This window comes from Brachyhypopomus gauderio, chromosome 15 (genome assembly GCF_052324685.1).
Source record: "Brachyhypopomus gauderio isolate BG-103 chromosome 15, BGAUD_0.2, whole genome shotgun sequence".
In the NCBI taxonomy this organism is placed as follows: Eukaryota; Metazoa; Chordata; class Actinopteri; order Gymnotiformes; family Hypopomidae; genus Brachyhypopomus; species Brachyhypopomus gauderio.
The window spans coordinates 13,120,795-13,138,300 of record NC_135225.1 but is presented as its reverse complement, the minus strand read 5'-3'; the positions used below and the strand labels follow the sequence as shown (position 1 = coordinate 13,138,300).

Below are 17,506 nucleotides of genomic sequence, written 5' to 3'. Positions count from 1 at the left end.
TAATTCACAGACAAATTCTACAGCAAAGTGGGAAAAGTACCTTTCTTGAAGAGTATGGAATATATAAAAATACTTCCATTATTACACATATTAATTTTTGTTGTTCCATCAACATCCACGAATAGAAGTTGACATTTTTCAACAGAATCTCACTCCTATGTGACCATACGTTCCTGCTCACCTTTAAAGTCCTAAATGTCACTCTGCTAAAGCCACTAGTATGGAAATGTTCTGACAATGCAGTAAAAGTCTGAGATTTTCAAATTGTGTTCCTTGAATTAATGAGAAATTATTAAAATGTTTTAGGTTGTCACCATGTTTAGATGTTTTAAAGTGCTAAATGCGGTGAGAGTGCTCCTTGGAGTCCTGTCCTATTTGGCAAAGAATTGTATTTTATTGTTGTGGATTTCTTCAGATGCTCCATCACCTTACATGTGGTTAACACAGACTGCCAATGTTTCCCCACTGGAACAGCTGACTTTCCAGAGCCATTTTGATGTGGCAGACTCTGTGAAATCTGGTGATTTCGTTTTCGTAGCTACGCCACATACGCCATATATATACACTACCAGTCAAAATTTGGACACAGCTGACTGAATGTATGTGTGTACAGTATGTGATTCACTTTGCAACTTAAAAAAAAAACTTAATGTGTAATGACTTCTGCGTGATTACTGTGGTGACTGAATGTCTTTGTCTTTCTTATTATCTTTCTTATTTCTTATTATTTGTCTTTCTATGTCTTTTTTTCTTATTAATCTTTAAAAACAATAAATATTTCAATGATGCCTTTAATATCTTTGATAATTATGAATAACTGCTCCAGTAATTGCTTGCATTTTCATTATCTCCTGATTTCTCTCATGAACATGCATTAACGCTAACCACATTTAAGGCAAATTTCCCAGAAGGCTGTGTGTGTGTGTGTGTATGTGTGGGTGTCTGTGTGTGTGTGTGTGTGTGTGTGTGTGTGTGTGAGCTTCTCACCGATACACTGGTACTTCCCACTGATGTACTGCAGGTCGAAGCCTTTGTGGCACTTGCAGATGTAGCTGCCGAAGGTGTTTACGCACTGGCGGAGGCGCGGACACACAGCACGGCCACTGGCACACTCGTCCACGTCTGAAAACACAACATCCCCCACCATCATCCTCTTCTACTTCCTGCATTCATATTACCCAGACCAGGGGGCGGGGGAACGGATAAAGGGGGGACAGGAAGAAAGCCCTGGAGAGGAGGGGCTAAAGCCTCAGGGCGGAGCTATCTGCAGATGCACGGCCATGGGTTCGTCTCACGGATTCGTTCCACTCCCATTCCAGCAGCGCTGAATTACACCCTGCATAATTCACATTAGCTGGGGCGTTTTACTAATGGCTAGCGCTGTGAATTCTGCTGTATGTGCAGTAAATGTCCGTGTGCAACAGAAGGAGTCCGAAGCGCAGGAGACAGCGGCCTGACCAGCTGCTCTCGGTCTCGCGCCCTACAGCTGAGCCAACCGCCGCCTCCCTGGAGTCCAGAAACATCTCATTTGTTTCTCTGTTCTTGTTTGTGTCGCTCAGTCAGCCAAGAAGCAGAATGAGAGATTACACCATTATTCATTCTGTACTGCTTGAGATCTGCTTGAGAAAGGAAGGCCAGAGGAACACATATATCGAAAGCCTCGTCATCCACATCCCTGCCGCGAGAAGGACGCGGACGTTCTCATTTCCACAGAATGACTAATGTCTGCAGTACATAAAATATGATCCGATGCAAAAGACCAGTAGCACCAAAAGCTGAAAGACAAGCGGACAGGGTTTCAAAGCGTTCTGTCTCACTGCCGTTCCGCCCTCCCTTGGGCTTGGAAAAGCTCCTAAAATACTTTGAAAGCAGAACACCTGTGCTTTGTCAACGTTGTAGCGGCCCCTGTGATTGATGGGCTTTTTATTTGGAGGAGGCGGGGCTCCGCCGGTGCACACCTCCCCCGCCCCGCCCCCATGGTGAACACGGGGCCACAGAGGGGAACGTGAAAAATGAAGGAGGCCGTTGTGAAGGGTTTAGCTCATCCCTAGTCGAAGAGGAATGTGCTTAAAACGTGACAGGGGTTAACAGGTCCAATTTGTTCCCATCCCATTGCTGATTTAGTGCCCTATGTGCTGACGTGTGACGGAAGAGAAAGAGACACACAGTGCACAAATGCTTGTGCACCTGTGGAATGGCATTAATATGGTCATTAGTGAGCACCACCCTCTGTACTCTCTGTACATGTACACTGTAATTAGAGAATCACAGAGAAGTGCTTATCATTTGGCTGTCAAGAGCTGGCTGAATACCTCTAGAGGACCAGAGAGAGGCATGCGAGAATCTTAATGCTTTAACGTTGTTTGAAATTCATGAAAAACCATGTTCCTGCTGATGAGGGTTTGCAATCATCACCACCAAGAAACGACAACAACAAGAAGAACAAAAAAACGACCCCATGTTTGATCACCATGCAGCAGCAAAAAGAGAGAAAAGGGGAGAGCTGTGGTGAGCTGAAAGCCTCTCTGGGAGAAAAGTGCTTTTGACTTCAAAGTAAAGCGTCAGGCGTTAGCAGGACTTACAGGGTGGCGGAGTATCCACACACACACACACACACACACACACACACACACACACACACAGTACCAAAGCACATACCCACGCATGTCCTGCTGTCCGAGGCGAGCTGCAGTCCTGGTGATGGACACTGGCACCGAACCTCACCTTTCATCACCTCACAGCCATACTGGCAGTTAGCCATGCCGCACGTCCGGGCGTCTGAGACACACACACACACACACACACACACACACACAAGAGAGGAGAGATGTGTGAGTTCGGGCATGTTGATAAACAACAAGAGCAAAGCCAGTGTTTCCAGGCTATGACCAGGGAGAATTCATTTATTATTATGGTTATTATTATGGTTAAGACTAGGATTAGAGTGTTTGATACAGAATACATTTTAATGGAATTCTGTGCAACCGGGTGTAGACCATGATGTGTGTTCTGACCAGGGCATGACCGGGGCCCGTTTTCATTCATCATGCTGGCTGAGCATGACGGGGATGCCAGACTTGACTGACGGCGATGGACATGCTTATGTCTGAACTGAGCTGTTCTGATCCAAAGTCATCCTCATCAGACGGAGGCAGAAACGTGTACATAATTAGGGATATGTTGTGAATGTTGGTGATGTAGATCAGAAAGGTAAACTTCACACGTGACAAGGTCTCAGAGTGGCTGACCACGTTGTGTGGGGGTTATAAAGTGTGCTGTCTACACATCTAGTGAGATGAAGAGGCACTGTGTGCAGAGGCGAGTGTGTGACCACTTATGTGCGATATTCTGTTGATGGTTGTGCAAGGAAAGATTACCGAGTTTGTATTTTGTATCTCACCTGGTTGGCAGTGGCCTCTATAGTGCAGCCTGCTGTTCAGGCTGTGTACAGTGTTTTTGCGCTAGTGTTCTATTGAGGTAGAACATATTATACAGAGCCCTGTAGGGTTCAGAGCACACGGCACCCTGTTCCTTACGGGGTTTAGAGTCTATTATTCCACATTTGATGGGGAGAGAAGGATTGTATTTTGTTTCCATGGAGGATGAGTCTACGCACTGCATTGTGTAGGTCTGGATGTGGTAGACTAGGGAGTTAAATTGACTGAGAACGGTAAAGGTGCAGAAACTGAGGGGTTAACTCGACTGAGGGCGGTAAAGGTGCAGAAACTGCGGAGTTAACTCGACTGAGAGCGGTAAAGGTGCAGAGACTGAGGAATTAACTCGACTGAGAGCGGTAAAGGTGCAGAGTGTCCTGTGTGAAGCAGAAGTGTGTTAGGTCAGGCTGAGATTTGTGTAGTTACCTGAGCAATCTAGGTTTTGTTATTCTGTTCTGTTATTCTATTTTTAGGGTTTAATTCATCACTGGAGAGGTGAATTTTAACACACGTGTATATGAAGATGTGTGTTACATGTACGGACAGATTTTAGGTGCTTATTTCTTTTACTTTTGCATTAATCCCTGTCCGAGACCCACTTACGGGATCTATCTGCAGTGGTCCTTTTGCTCTCAGTGTGGATTCTTTCCCAGTAATATCTCTAAACCATTATCAAACTTTTCAAAAGTAGGTGATCTGAAAGCAAGTCACACTGTTGCCCGTAAACCTAAAACTTGAAAGAGCTAAAACATGCATATTCCCTTAAGAAAGAGAGGAAGGAGGATATAAACCAGTCTGCTTGAGTCGTTTTGCTTAAATCAGCTTCAGTCTAATTATATAACATAGAGATATTTATTTTTATAGAACATACAGAAATAATTTTTATATTTAGTTTGTGATACATAAAGAGTTCCAAAGAACTTTGATGTCAGTGAAGGCCTTTTTAAACAATGTCAAAATGTTTATGTGTGGGGTTTTGTTGTTGTTCGTTCATTTTGCATCTAATACTCTTTAAACGCTATTTTGGGTTTGGGGTTATATCACAGACTGAGGAGTAAGCAGGGCACCTGACCCTCAGGCGAACAGGTACCGGAGCAGATGACCACCCGTTACTACTCCAGATTTCCCACAATCCACTGAGGAAAAATTGTCCTCTCTGCCAACAGAAGGTGATCCAAGATTTCAAGATTCTTTCTCACAAATAGCAAGAAGTTGAAATCACTTACTGTGCCCATGAGCCAAGAAACACAAGAAAGAAAAGGAGAGTTGCAAAGGTACTCGCTCGGAGTATTAAAAACCTCAGCTGCTCTCTGTCAAGCAGCTGCGATCTGAACAATGTGAAGCAGGGCAAAGACCAAGCGAAGCTATTAGCTCCAGCCCAGCTATTTGGTAGTAGAAAAAGAGTTGGTTTTATTGGCTGAAGATGTATTGACTCACATTCAGCAGACATTTCTATGACAACTTGACAGAATTAATGTTTCTTAAATGGCGGGAGGTTTGCTCAATAACCGAACCTGAATGTGCTGAGTGTGGCTCTCAAGGTGGGAAGCATACTTGTTTATCTTTCGCTGGGACAACTCCAGAGGTCTCGTCTGATCCCAATGTCAAAATAAGTTATTTGGTCAGTCGTGGGACCAAAACAACCCAATATTTCATGACGTCAAGGAGAAATCGCTTGTTCCACATCTAAAACTTCTCGAAAACCACGAGCTGTGGAAGAGGTCTTTAACTCTTTAACACCCACTTCAAAGACCTAGGCCTGCATGCCGATCAGCTGGCCGACATGTTTGCGGAGCGGTTTGCAGCTGTTGCCGTGAGGCAGGCCCGGGCAAGGGCTTCTCAGTGCAGGCAGCGTAGCTCTGGGCCAGCAATAAGAAGCCGGCTTTACTGGAGGGGCCGGAGTTCACATCTCTCTCACCCCTCATTTTTCATTTGAGTCATTTTAAAACCTTCCACAGAGAGGGGTGCTGGCTGATAGAGGTTCTGCTGAGGGGGAAAACATTTCTCTGAAGAGAGGGAAAAAAATGTAATTGCAAGGATATGCTTTAGAGGGAAAACATGTAGTGGGGAGCTATATTACACAGAAGAGTAAGACGCAAGGAAGGACTGCAGGTTTCTGAGGTGGGTGGGTGCTATTTTCAGCAGACCGAATTTCAAAATGCAAGAAAAATGGGGGGGGGGGGGGGGGTGTGTCCTGTCAGTACAGATTTCGCATGAGCCGTCATTCACAAGTCAGGCTTCTAGTCTTACCACAGTAGGACACATCTTTGACTGTTTTCTTAATGTTAGCCTTCAGCAAGTTTTGATCTATTGGTATTTCAGCTGAACTGATGTAAGGCGCCTGTGAAGACACCGTACAGAGCGTGAAGTGTGTTTAGTGCAGAAATGTCTGCTTGTTAAGGTGAACGCCTAAGTTTCCTCCTCCTATCAATCAGCTCCCAGACAAGTAGCCAGCCCGCTAGAGGGAGGTGCAGCAGGGAGGTGCCGGGGGGTGGGGGGGGTGTTACTCACTTCCGCAGGTGCCGTCGGGCAGGAGCATGTAGCCGTTCAGGCAGTAGCACTTGTAACTGCCATATGTGTTCATGCACCTGTGTTTGCAGGGGCGAGGTTTCAGGCCACACTCGTTCAGGTCTGCGAGGGAGGAAAAAGAAAGAGAGAGAGAGATGGGTTAAAGCATCCAGACAGGAGTCTTGGGTGGAGGGGTGTGAATGGCATTAGCCAGAAGTCAAAGGTCAGGGGTCAATCCCCTCCAAGCTGTAAAGCTGCGGGAGGAAGGTGGATGGGAGGATATGGAACCTTGTCTCAACAGGCCCACCCTCAAGACCTTCACCATGTGGATGTTGTTGGAGCAAACCTTTTAATTACCTGCTAATAGACGAAAAGCTTTTCCCTCCACACTCTTAACCACTCACTGTGCAGTAGTTCTCTGGGTGTTTTTGCCACCTAGATGAACATCTAAAGATAATGTATGTCTCCCCCACCTAGATGTACCTGTGACAGTAAATGTCAACAATTCATCCCCCTCTTGCCTTTTTAAAATATTATTGGAAACAGATCTGTTGAGCTGAGATAACAGGACTAGCCCAAACCTCAGAGAGCACACAGAAAAGTCAACATGCTCTGGAAATGAATCTCAGGAAGTCAGCCTAGTGAACGTGGGACAAGAACAGGGAGGATTCCAGCCCGCCCACATGAAGATAAAGACCTCTCTCCACCCACGGGTGGTGCTGTGAACTCCAGTGGGGGTTTCAGCTTGGCTGACGTCCAACGTGAAGCAGCAGTTGAAGAGTGCGAAGAGCCGAGTGTCTGTGTGAGTCACCGTCGTGCAGGCATGTGTCACATCTCCATACTGGACGCTGCACTGTCCGCTGGCATCTGGGTCATGCCCGCGGCGTGATTCACACGCCAGTGAAAGGAGATCCCCTGGCAAGGGTGGCCCAGCAGCTTTGGCGTGGCACAGTCTCAGAGAGAATGGCGCCGCCTTTAGCTATGGGCTACGCAAGGAATGCATTCAGCGGAACTACATGTGTGCTATATTTGGCAGTCGACAGTATAAATAGTATAACGGTGTGTTCTACTGCATGAACAGCCAAGAGGTCACATGATCAACGGTCGGGAGGGATTGTGTTAAGTGTTGCATTCGTTGAAAATTTGGTGTGATGCAAACAACAACAACAAGCTGGTCAATATAAACATAAAGGGATGCGGTGGGTAGGCTTTAGAGTTTGAGACATACAAATGCTCTTAAAATGTCAAATGTCTAAATAAAAAAACAAAACAAAACAAAAATTTGAACTAAATGCATCAATGTCTGACCCAAATAAATGGCTTCTGCACTGACCCTTCCACACCACTCCTTTGCCAAAGCTGCACACACTCAAGAGTTAAAGGTCAAAAAGAGAACAGGTCTCCTCTGCCTGTGTCTACTGGAAAAATGACCATCCTTACGTCAATCTTGCTTTTCCCAATTAAATAGCAGTTTAATTAACACCTAATGATTAGAAACATAATTGCAAAATGCTCTACGGTGGAACCTTCTAAAGAAATATGCTTTTCTTGTCGATATCATAAGCATTCACTGCATTTGCATCTGTCAGAGGTCACTGAAATGTGGTAATGGGTTTAATGGAATAAGGTACAAAGGGCAAATGGAACAGACTGAAGAATAATTAAAAAGCTACGATTCCATTTTGACAGTATGGGGCTATTACATTTGTATTCTTAGTCTCAAAGGGAAAGGAGAGGAGAATGTGGACTACTGTCCTCTAAAGCAGAATCAGCAGAGAGCCTCACATCTAACCTAACATGCCATCCAGGTACACAGGCATTGCATTTCCCACAATGCAATGGCTGCGTTGGCCCTGTGTAAACGTAATGAGTGGTTCTCTCCATGAGCACTTGGCCTGCACTCCTCCCCACTAATCTGCATCTCCTTAATCTTAATCTGAGGAACCGCCCTGATGGTGGAGTTTGGACCGCGGGCCAACGCTGCCAGATGTGGGTGACCACAGGGGGTCATCAGCTTGGCACTGGGGCCACGCAGGGCATTCTGGGATACTGTGTGGAGAGTCAGCGTAGCACTACACGCCATCAGGGTAGCTGAAACTGCAGGATTTACATGTCACAATGGGGGTTCCAGGAGCAGGCATCCAGGAAGGAGGAGAGAGGGATAGAGATGGAGAGAAGGACAGAGAGAGAAAGGTTAGGAGGAGAGAGGGAGGGAGAGAAGGACAGAGAGAGAGATAGGGTGAGGGGAAAGGTAGAAAAAGAGAGGGGTAGGTCAGCCTGGCGTACAGCTCAAAGTGCTCATTGAAAATGTATTGCGGAAAAACATATTAAATGATGCAGCGAGAAAGAGCAAAGCAATATTTCTGTTGTACAAAGAATATACAGAAAAGGAATATTAAGAACAAACACTGAAACCAATGTAATAAAAACAGTGGACGTCCACATTTGCATCACGTGTAATGACAGCAACACCATACTGGCAAATCGCCCAGACACAAGAACAGGCATTTTACACTGTACACAACACTCTACGCAGCATTCAGAGATTCAGAGCACAAGAGAATCACAATAAGAGCGTTTGTGTTTGTAGAGGAGCTGTAGATGAGCTCGGTAAGAGAGGGAAAACCAGGGGACAGGTGCGTGAGGCAGGAGAGGGGAGAGAGGCGTGGCTCGTGCAACTCCTGGTGCTAACACACGAGAGATGGCATAACTCACTAGTTCAGCGAGCTCAGAATCAAGAAAGACTGACAGATACGCTGTGTGTGTGTGTGTGTGTGTGTGTTTGCGAGAGAGAAGGAAAGTGAGTGCACAAGGTGCCATAATTCAGCTTCTCAAAGGAATCTAGAGAGATGGAGAGAATAAGAAAGGTGGCATGCTTCATTTTCAGGTGTCATTCCAGCCATGCCGGCTCTGGGATGTACCACACGCAGAGTGGGAATGGGGGTGGGATTCGCTCTCATTTAGCTGAGCTGAACGGGCTACGCCATGCAGATGCTGGAGAGAGGGGTGGGGGGGCGAAGAGGGGGGTCGCCCCATGACCAGTGGAATTGCTCACCCTCCAGCGGCACCCCCAGTGGCTGCTGGTCCATGGGAACAAAGATAGGGGGGTGACTGTCCCAAATAAGGGGGTTTATATAGTCCTGTTCATCTTCTTACAGATTATAGGGAGAGGGGGGGATTGGGGGAAGGGAGAGGGAGAGAGAGATACAGACAATACAAGCAGAAAGGACATCAATGAAAACATCCAACAGATTATACACCTTTTACAGGTCCACATTCCTGGGGAAGGGAGGGAGGATATTGTGCAGTAAAGCGGATTAGGCTTGTGTGAGTCACGTTCCTGAGCTGTGGAGAGCGACTGGTGTGCGACCAGACTCGCCTCTCTGCCCCGCAGGCTTCCGCACAGCTCAACCGCCGTGTCGCAGTCACGTCCGAAACGGCCGGACCCAGCCAACACTATCGTCAGCGACAAACATCATACATCAAAAACGTTCAAAGAGATTTAGCGGGCACGCGAATCCGGAGCCTTCCGAGCATGGCACAAAACGGAGCCTTACAGCTCACCTGTGCTCACCTGTGCCGTGTCAGTCCTGGTCAGCGCGTGGCAGCTCTAGCCACCGACCGCGCGTCATCCTGGACACAGCAGACACGGGGACCAGGCCGAGCACATGCCGCTCTAATTGAAAAATGCTGCCACTTTACGGCTAATTATATGATGACATGTAAAGCACGTCTCCTAATCCTCTCAGCTCGGTCTTGCTTTCAACTTATAAATATCAGAAAGAAGCAGGCAGCCAAAGCTGCAAAAACACGACACGTTATCCCGCGTGCATGGCTTACACGGAAATCAAACAGGCGGATAAGGGATCCAGACTTTGTTGATTTTAAACTGTACACTCATTTATCAGCGATAGCTGGAGCCAGACAAGTAAATCCATATCTGAGCTGATGTTCTGCGAATAGAAACACTTCCAAAGACATGAGGAGGGCAGGCACTGAACAGTGACTGCTAAAGGTGCATTATACGAAATAAAGCAAAAGCAAAAAGCTCCACTGAACCAAAGGACCAGTAACTTGTCAATTCAAAATATACATAACATAAGGCCTTCTATATTCTTGATAAACATCAGGCACAGCAGGTGGGCAGAATATAATTTCTAAAGTCCCCCACAGAAAATAATCATCTTATTAAAATGATTTGATCCGTGCTAGGTGAAGCGTGGCCCGATGCCATCCCCGTGTTAAATGGATTAGTGCCTTAATGAGTTTATTTGTTCTGGGCGAAGACACCCATCTGCCTTAACTCACCAGTGTGACAGTGATGCTTCAGTGATGAGCAAGTCTGGGCACTCGGCACAAAATGGAGATCAAGAGGGGTTAATGATAATGATGATTTAATTGGAATCCAGTTTAAAAAGCCAGATTTGTGTGACTGATTGGGCTGCACTGTTGAGAAATGCTGAAGTTGGCAGGAACAAATATACAGCCATGGGGCACTCCTTGAAATGCAGTTCATGGCATTTTACCGAGCCTTCCCTTATGCTGATGGACAACATTAATCTCGTCTTTCATGAATATCGGGTCCTAATATCAACAATGCTAATCTCAGAGACTGCATGGTTATCTGTTTACCACATGCATTATTCATATTTCTTATGCACATAAGGTAATTCATATGCATATTTTTCAAATTCAGATTTGAACTCAATCTATAAACAAATATGACTGAATATTCCACAAATCATATGATTTAAGAACAATTTCATGTATAGCCATATTCTTTCGATATACTCTGTGTCCATTCAGATTCCTTTGGAGCACACATTTGCTCTGTTCTAACAGTCTTGTTCATCAAAATGCCTGAACTCTGTTTGTCTGTCTACACAAGTCCATTGTGGAGAGTGGTGCTTTGTGGGTAGACACATCTGTGTGAATAGCTCTGTCACTACAGGGACAGATGCAACCGTGCTGGTGCACACACACCAAAACAATCCACAGTCGAGCTGCAGCAGTCCTTAAAAAAACAGTTATGAAATATGACTCAGGATGAAACGTCTACCCAGGAGTCTTTGCCACACCGTCCTTCATTAGGTCTCTCAAGGTCACCCTTGGCAGAAAAGCAGAACGAAATGAGATTTCAACGTGCAGCCAAGCAACGGTTCCGAACAGCACCGGCTGTCCCAGACAAAGGAGAATTCCGACTCCCCCGCCATGTCGTTCCCTCCGTCAGTCCTTTTACCCTTCTGCATGCGCATCACACAAGTGTAATTAAATCGATAACGATGTCATCCGTTACGGTGAGGCAATCATTTCCGGCGCTCTCTCCGGTGCACACGGCAGGAAAACACGATCCTGCATCAGCCTGAGAAAACGAGACGACTCAGTTGCACATTTCTGAGGGCTTTTGCTTTCCTGTCCCCCACTCCCTCCTTCTAATAACACCTGCTCCTTCTCTCAGGGCAAAGATTTCACTCACATCTCCACAGCATTCTGCTTTAGGTATATCTACGTAAAGTTTAAATTGAAGGGTTATCCACTATGGCCATACCCTACTCTCCCGATTTCTTTGGATAGAGTTGCTCCCAGCAGCTGGTTTTATTCTGAGTAATCACAGTGCGGTAATTGAGATTGTATCTCTTAAAGAGTGGCCTCACTCCCTGAAGCGGAGCTTCAAACATTATTGCTTATCCATTCTGCTGATTAAGCCCTTTTATAATGGGCATGGCACCAACCCCGCCGAGCGCCACAGAATGAAGCCTGCAAACAGAGGCGGAAGGACATACCGCTGGAGTAAAACACGTACGGCTGAGGTGAGAAGGACCTGATTAATCCCCCCCAAAAAAATGGAGAAGGAGAGAAGGAGTGTAGTATATAGTGCTACATATGTTAGCAATGGGAAATCGGAAGTGTTGGCTTGTTTCTGCAATTTTTTTCTTACCCTCCTATAAAAAAAATCCATTTTCCATATCGAAGAAAATCACTGTGAGTGACATGTTTTGCTTTTGTTGCCAGCTGGTGAAGTGGGGTTTTTTTGTGTGTTTGTGTGTGTGTGTTTAGTGTGTGTGTGTGTTAGGGAGCAAATGAAAGAGACAGCGACAGAACGTGTGCGTGCATATATTTGAGAAGGGTGTGTGGAACAGCGTGTGGAACAGCGTGTGGAACGGCGTGAAGAAGCACTCACCTTGGTTGCAGGTCTTTCCTGTGAAGCCCGGGTGGCACTTGCAGGTGTTGGGGGCGTGGCAGTCACCATGCTTGCATCCAAACTGACAAACAGCTGTAGATATTCCCATATGGGCAGAGAGAGCAGTCAGTGACATTCAGTAGCAAATGATACCTCTGAGACATTCAGCAGTGAAGAGTGTGTTTCAAACAAAGTCGTGATGGCTTGAGGCTGCTTTACCATACGTAACACCTAATGCATTAAGCACTGAAACACTGAGAGAAGAAGAGATTTCGTGTGATGTGATGGAGACTTCAGAATGTTTGTTTTTTACGTGAGGTAAATTGTGGAGCCATTTCAATAAAAAACTTTCATTTGGATCACTGGCTCTTTTACACAGTGATTCATTGGCTTTCGTTTGGCCGGTTTTAATGGTCCAGGGCCATACGGAGTGCATACCACTATGCACCTCAGCTTTATGAGTCATTACAGCTAGCATTTGGATTGGGACACAGCCCAGAGCTGTATCCAGAGAGAGCCTTCTCAGCTCCAACGTGGATCCTCAGATCTGAAGGAACACAGAAAGCCTCTGAGTGTGGAGAGAGTGAGCAGTGAACGTTCACTCTTCCAGACATCCACAACGGAGGAGCCCGCCGGCGAGCACTTCCTCTGGAAATGACAGGACGGTGCGGAGGGGCGTGGCGGAGGGGCGGGGCGGCTGGGGGAGCCGAGACGCTCGCGCCGCTCGCGCTGTGCCGCTCTCTCGCCCAGCCTGAACGACCACCTCCAGCCAGCCGAGACTAATTTCCATTAAAAGCTTCATTAAGTCTGTCATAATACTGGCCCATCAGTGGTGCTAATTATGCCCAATGTGGGCATGGAGAGGAAGAGAGGTGACAAAATAAAGGCCAGGCAGGCCAGCCACCTCCATCTGCCTCCACACGGCCCCGACGCACCTCAACGGCGGCAGCTGGGTGAGCAGCCAGATGGGAGGAGCACGCGCCGGGCTCTTCTCCGACAGGAACCTCCGTCCTCGCACTTTGCTTCACTGATCTCCACAAAAACAACAGCAGCCTGGATAATACCAGGATCCCAGCAAAGAGCATGCTGGGCCAAACAGTCTCGTCTTGCTGTCGTGGTTACGATGCTTCTGAATGCTAAATGATTGTACTGGGAACAATAGAAGCTTTCAGTTGGCCAGATGCACCAAATAAGTGAAAGCTTTCCTTCCTTATAATCAGGAAGAGCAGATGAGTGACCCCAGTCTGTAATTATTTGATCAGTGATTAGGGAACCGCCCGAGCAGAACCCGAGCTTTGTGCGTGTGCTTTAGACATGAAAGCAACACAGATATCGATTTTCACCCTCTGAGCACAGCTTGCGGTACATTCAAAGGCGAAAAAGGCATTAGGCCCGATCTCTAAATTCAGGCAGATAAGAATGACCCAGTGCAATTTTGCCTTATTAGGCTACGTAAGCTAATCACAGGGGAGCGCATGCCGTGACTTTAACCAGTCCTGTCGGACGGGGGCGTGGGGCACTAAGCCATAAAAGCCCCAGTCACCAGATCGAACCTCCCCTCCAGTTAAAAACATCAGAGTGCAATCAGCAGCTCATAAACTGGGTGGCAGAGCCATGCGTGGAGAGACGGTCTCAGCGAAAGGCAAAATCGGGACGTCGAGAGTTTTTCCAGGTCACTGCCTTATCTGGCGAGCCAGTCAGCTACCAAACCCAATGAAATCATGGGATTAGTCTGGGGTAGATGCTGCCTGCACGGGGCCCGGGGTTATATTTTTAAGCACCGGTGTGACAGCAAGGGCTTATGGGGGGGGCTGAGTGTAAGGGGAAACCTCTCCCCCCACGCCTGGCGCTGAGGAGGCCCAGTTCTGGGAGCATGCGTGCCACATGCAGGCCATGCCAGGGGAAATACCCAGCGCTGACCAACACTACAGCCAGCCCCGGGCTCAGCAGATTAACACGACTGATTACCATGACACAGGAGTTTGCTGATGATCACTGCTGGCATTAACATGGGAGGGCCAGTATTTAGTAGCTCCCAGTTCTTTTGCCGGAAGTCATCTCATTGGTGTAGTGTAATTTAAATGTTCAACAATATGGGAATGAAGAGAAGATATTAGAGATATAACAAAGTACAATTCTCCTGCGTAAAATAGGAAAGACCCGATTCCAACTCCGGGTCTTTCTTGAAGACCCGATACCAACGCCGGCACTGATTAAAGCCAGAGTCGACATTTAATCCATTTCTGTACAGGATCCTGTTCAAACATATTTTGAGCAGCATCTATTTAAAAGAACGAGAATTCAAGTGACACTTGAAACATCTGACAGCATGAGCAACGAACAGGGTGACTATGTCGGTCTCCACATGGGCTGATGTCAAGGAGGGAAGATCTCAGAAAGGTTAAAAAAAATAAAACACCAGACTGTATGGTGGGTGTGTTGGACAGTCGTGCTCCTTAAGCTCAGCGGCACAAACACAGGCGGGTGGGAAACGTTCACAGGCCCTCAGCGCCAAGCAGGAGTGACCGTGGGGCGCCCATAAATAACCCGGACCTGAGGAACCGGAGGACGTGTCCGCAGGAAGACATGAGCCAAGAAGAGTGCAAAAGGAGATGGATGGTGCTAACCTTGTGCCTGGCACCGTATCCCGAATACCCTGTGGGTTAAGACGTAGAGGGCTGCAAAACAAACGGCCAACACTGAAGACGGGCAGAAGACATCGCAAGCTCTGACTGCATGAGGTGAAAACATCACAGAGGAGCCATGCTGTGACAGACAAGCATTCTTTATGCCACATATATAATGTACACTAACACACGCTCACACACACACGCACACACACACACACATAGTCTCTCACATTTCATTTGGTGCCAGAGCAAACAATGTAATAGTGAGGGAAGACGTGGGTTTTTTTGGTTTGTTTCTTCTCTCGGGGGAGTTCCTGAGTTAATTTTCAAGTTGTAAACCTGAGCGGGGGAAGCAGAAGAATGTTTTTTCAGGGTTTGTTATGCTGCCTTAGGCCTTTAATATCGGACCAGTCACTTCATTACATAAAGAAAGGACACACACACAAGGACGTCTTAGACTGCTTTGCCTCACCACGCTCACAAACAGTACTTTTCTATTATTATTGATTTATTGAAATTTCTTCTCAGAAAAAATAAAGCATTTAGACATTGTAAGCAGCATTCTTAACTCAGACAGCAGTTCATTTAGACTGCGTTAGCAGCACTTCACTCAGACGGCCACACGAGTCTTTTTGTTTTGTTTCGGTTCTTTTACTTTCTCAGTGCATATTGCAAATGGAAAATTCTATTTTGTGTAACTGTGCCACTCGAAAAAAAACTTTATTGACCTAAAAGAGGGGTCACTGGCCCCTGACAACCCAAGTATCTCATTAAAACATACAAATCCTCAGTGCCAGTCTCTTCAGATTCTTGGCCATAGCTGTGACACTGAAGCACAGATTTTTACAAAATGCTTCATTATAGTTTATCCACCGCTGTCTGTTTACATTGAGTCTTAAAGAAAGGTGCTACCTTAAAGAAAAGTGCTACATTAATCAAAGGTGCTACCTTTTAACATTTTGTGTTTTCACTACAAATGTCACTTGGATGTTGATGTAATTAGTCAGAGTATTAGAGAATTTGTGTGTACACTGGGGATTCAGTTCTACACCTGTTCCAGCTCATGTCAAGACAAACTGATATTTTAAAACTTTTTTGTTATTTTGGAACCAAATGTTGCTGGTGAACTTTTGTCCTTCTTTTCTTATCAGAGGTGAATTTATCATTGGTCCCTTACAAATATAGCAGCAATAAAAAATATAGTAGCAAGAGATATAGGCAGCCAGATTTCCTGATACAGAGTCATCTAACCTATCAGGCATAAATGCTGGTAGTAGTCTTATAATCTTACTACCTACAGAGAGCTCATATCCAATATCCCCTAAGATGAGAACCAGTGGACTACAACATTTTAATCAGTGTGCTGTCCTGTACTCTCCCCTCCCCACACCACTTTTACTGTCCTGATTTATCTGTGTTTTTGGTACGTATCATTGCTGCATTTCCACTGTGCATTCATGAGGCTATATTTATTACCACCAGCTATACTCATATCTGTCATCTTGAGATTGTGTATTGGTTTATGTTACCAATTAAAACTGCAGATCTAATCCAGGCTTCTTTGTACTCTAATCAGGAACTAAGTATGCAGAAAGAGGCTCTTTGACAGATCCAAATCCCCCTGGTTTTTGGAATCTGCCAGTGGGATCAAAGCAGTAGACCGTGTTAGAGAGAGTTAATGTGAACTTAATCTTCCCAGTGTAAATCCACTCAGAAAAAAAATAAGAGTGAGAGAGAGAGAGAGAGAGAGAGAGAGAGAGAGATTTGAGATATATCTTGCTTAAAAGGTTCTCCAGACTGTATATTCAATGTCAGTGTCAACCTGTCCCTTCTCTCGCAAATTTCATACCTTCCCCCTGACTAGAATACATTTTTCATTGACATTTTCTGTACTTTGAACTGAAAAGGGTTTCCTTCCTACTTTACTTCAGATCTTCAGAACTCCAGGAGTGACTGTGATGAAATGGTACTTCACATGAATCTTCAGAACTCTGACTAGAGTAATAATGATGCTTCTTCGGGTGAAAGTAAGTGTACTGATCGAGTGAAGTAAGGCCCTTGCTTCCCGAGTCCAGCTCCTTCATGGACACCGAGCAGAAGTCTGGATCTCCAGCCCATCACTGAGCACCAGTGTAGGGTCTGGCTCAGCAGCTCCTGATGTAGGTGGATCACTGTTGAAGCCATTTAACTCCAGAATCCCCACCTCCAGAATCCCCACCTCCAGAAAACCCCACCTCCAGAAAACCCCACCTCCAGAAACCCCACCTCCAGAAACCCCACCTCCAGAAAACCCCACCTCCAGAAACCCCACCTCCAGAAACCCCACCTCCAGAAACCCCACCTCCAGAAACCCCACCTCCAGAAAGCCCACCTCCGGCCATGCCAGGGTTAGGGGCCTCCTTCCCCAAGGCTGCAGCTAGACTGCATCCTGTTCAGTTAGCTCCATCCGTTAGCAGATGGGGAGGGAGGGAGGGGAGAGTGAGGGGGTTGGGGGGGGGGGGGGGGGGGGGCAACCAGCAGGGCCAGGAGCTGCATGTCGTCTTCCACCACATTTTCAATTATCAGCAGCTGACATGAAGAGCTGCTGATTGCCCTCGCGCAGGCTGTGAGCGGGTCACGCTGGGTTTACTGGGTTTACTGGTACGCGTGCTCAGTGCCGACCCCCACATACAGCCCCTGTGAGAAAGGCCACGCTGTGATCGGCTCCATCTGATTGTTTTTATAGCACTTCATATCGGTCGTTCCCAGGCTGG

At 46.5% G+C, this 17,506-nt stretch overlaps 1 protein-coding gene across 6 annotated transcripts in view; it reads right to left on the bottom strand.

The window, feature by feature from the left end:
- The window catches only part of npnta (nephronectin a), a 32,365-nt gene that overhangs the window by 8,059 nt on the left and 6,800 nt on the right, over positions 1 to 17,506 (bottom strand). The window contains exons 3-8 of one of the 6 annotated variants that reach the window (XM_076974912.1): positions 14,751 to 14,801; positions 12,124 to 12,216; positions 8,998 to 9,093; positions 5,946 to 6,065; positions 2,659 to 2,778; positions 988 to 1,122 (exon numbers count right to left, since the gene is read on the bottom strand). In XM_076974912.1, the coding sequence (XP_076831027.1) occupies positions 988 to 1,122; positions 2,659 to 2,778; positions 5,946 to 6,065; positions 8,998 to 9,093; positions 12,124 to 12,216; positions 14,751 to 14,801 (615 nt within the window). The remainder of the gene's footprint in view (positions 1 to 987; positions 1,123 to 2,658; positions 2,779 to 5,945; positions 6,066 to 8,997; positions 9,094 to 12,123; positions 12,217 to 14,750; positions 14,802 to 17,506) is intronic. The other 5 variants (XM_076974913.1, XM_076974916.1, XM_076974914.1 and 2 more) reach the window with 5 other exon arrangements.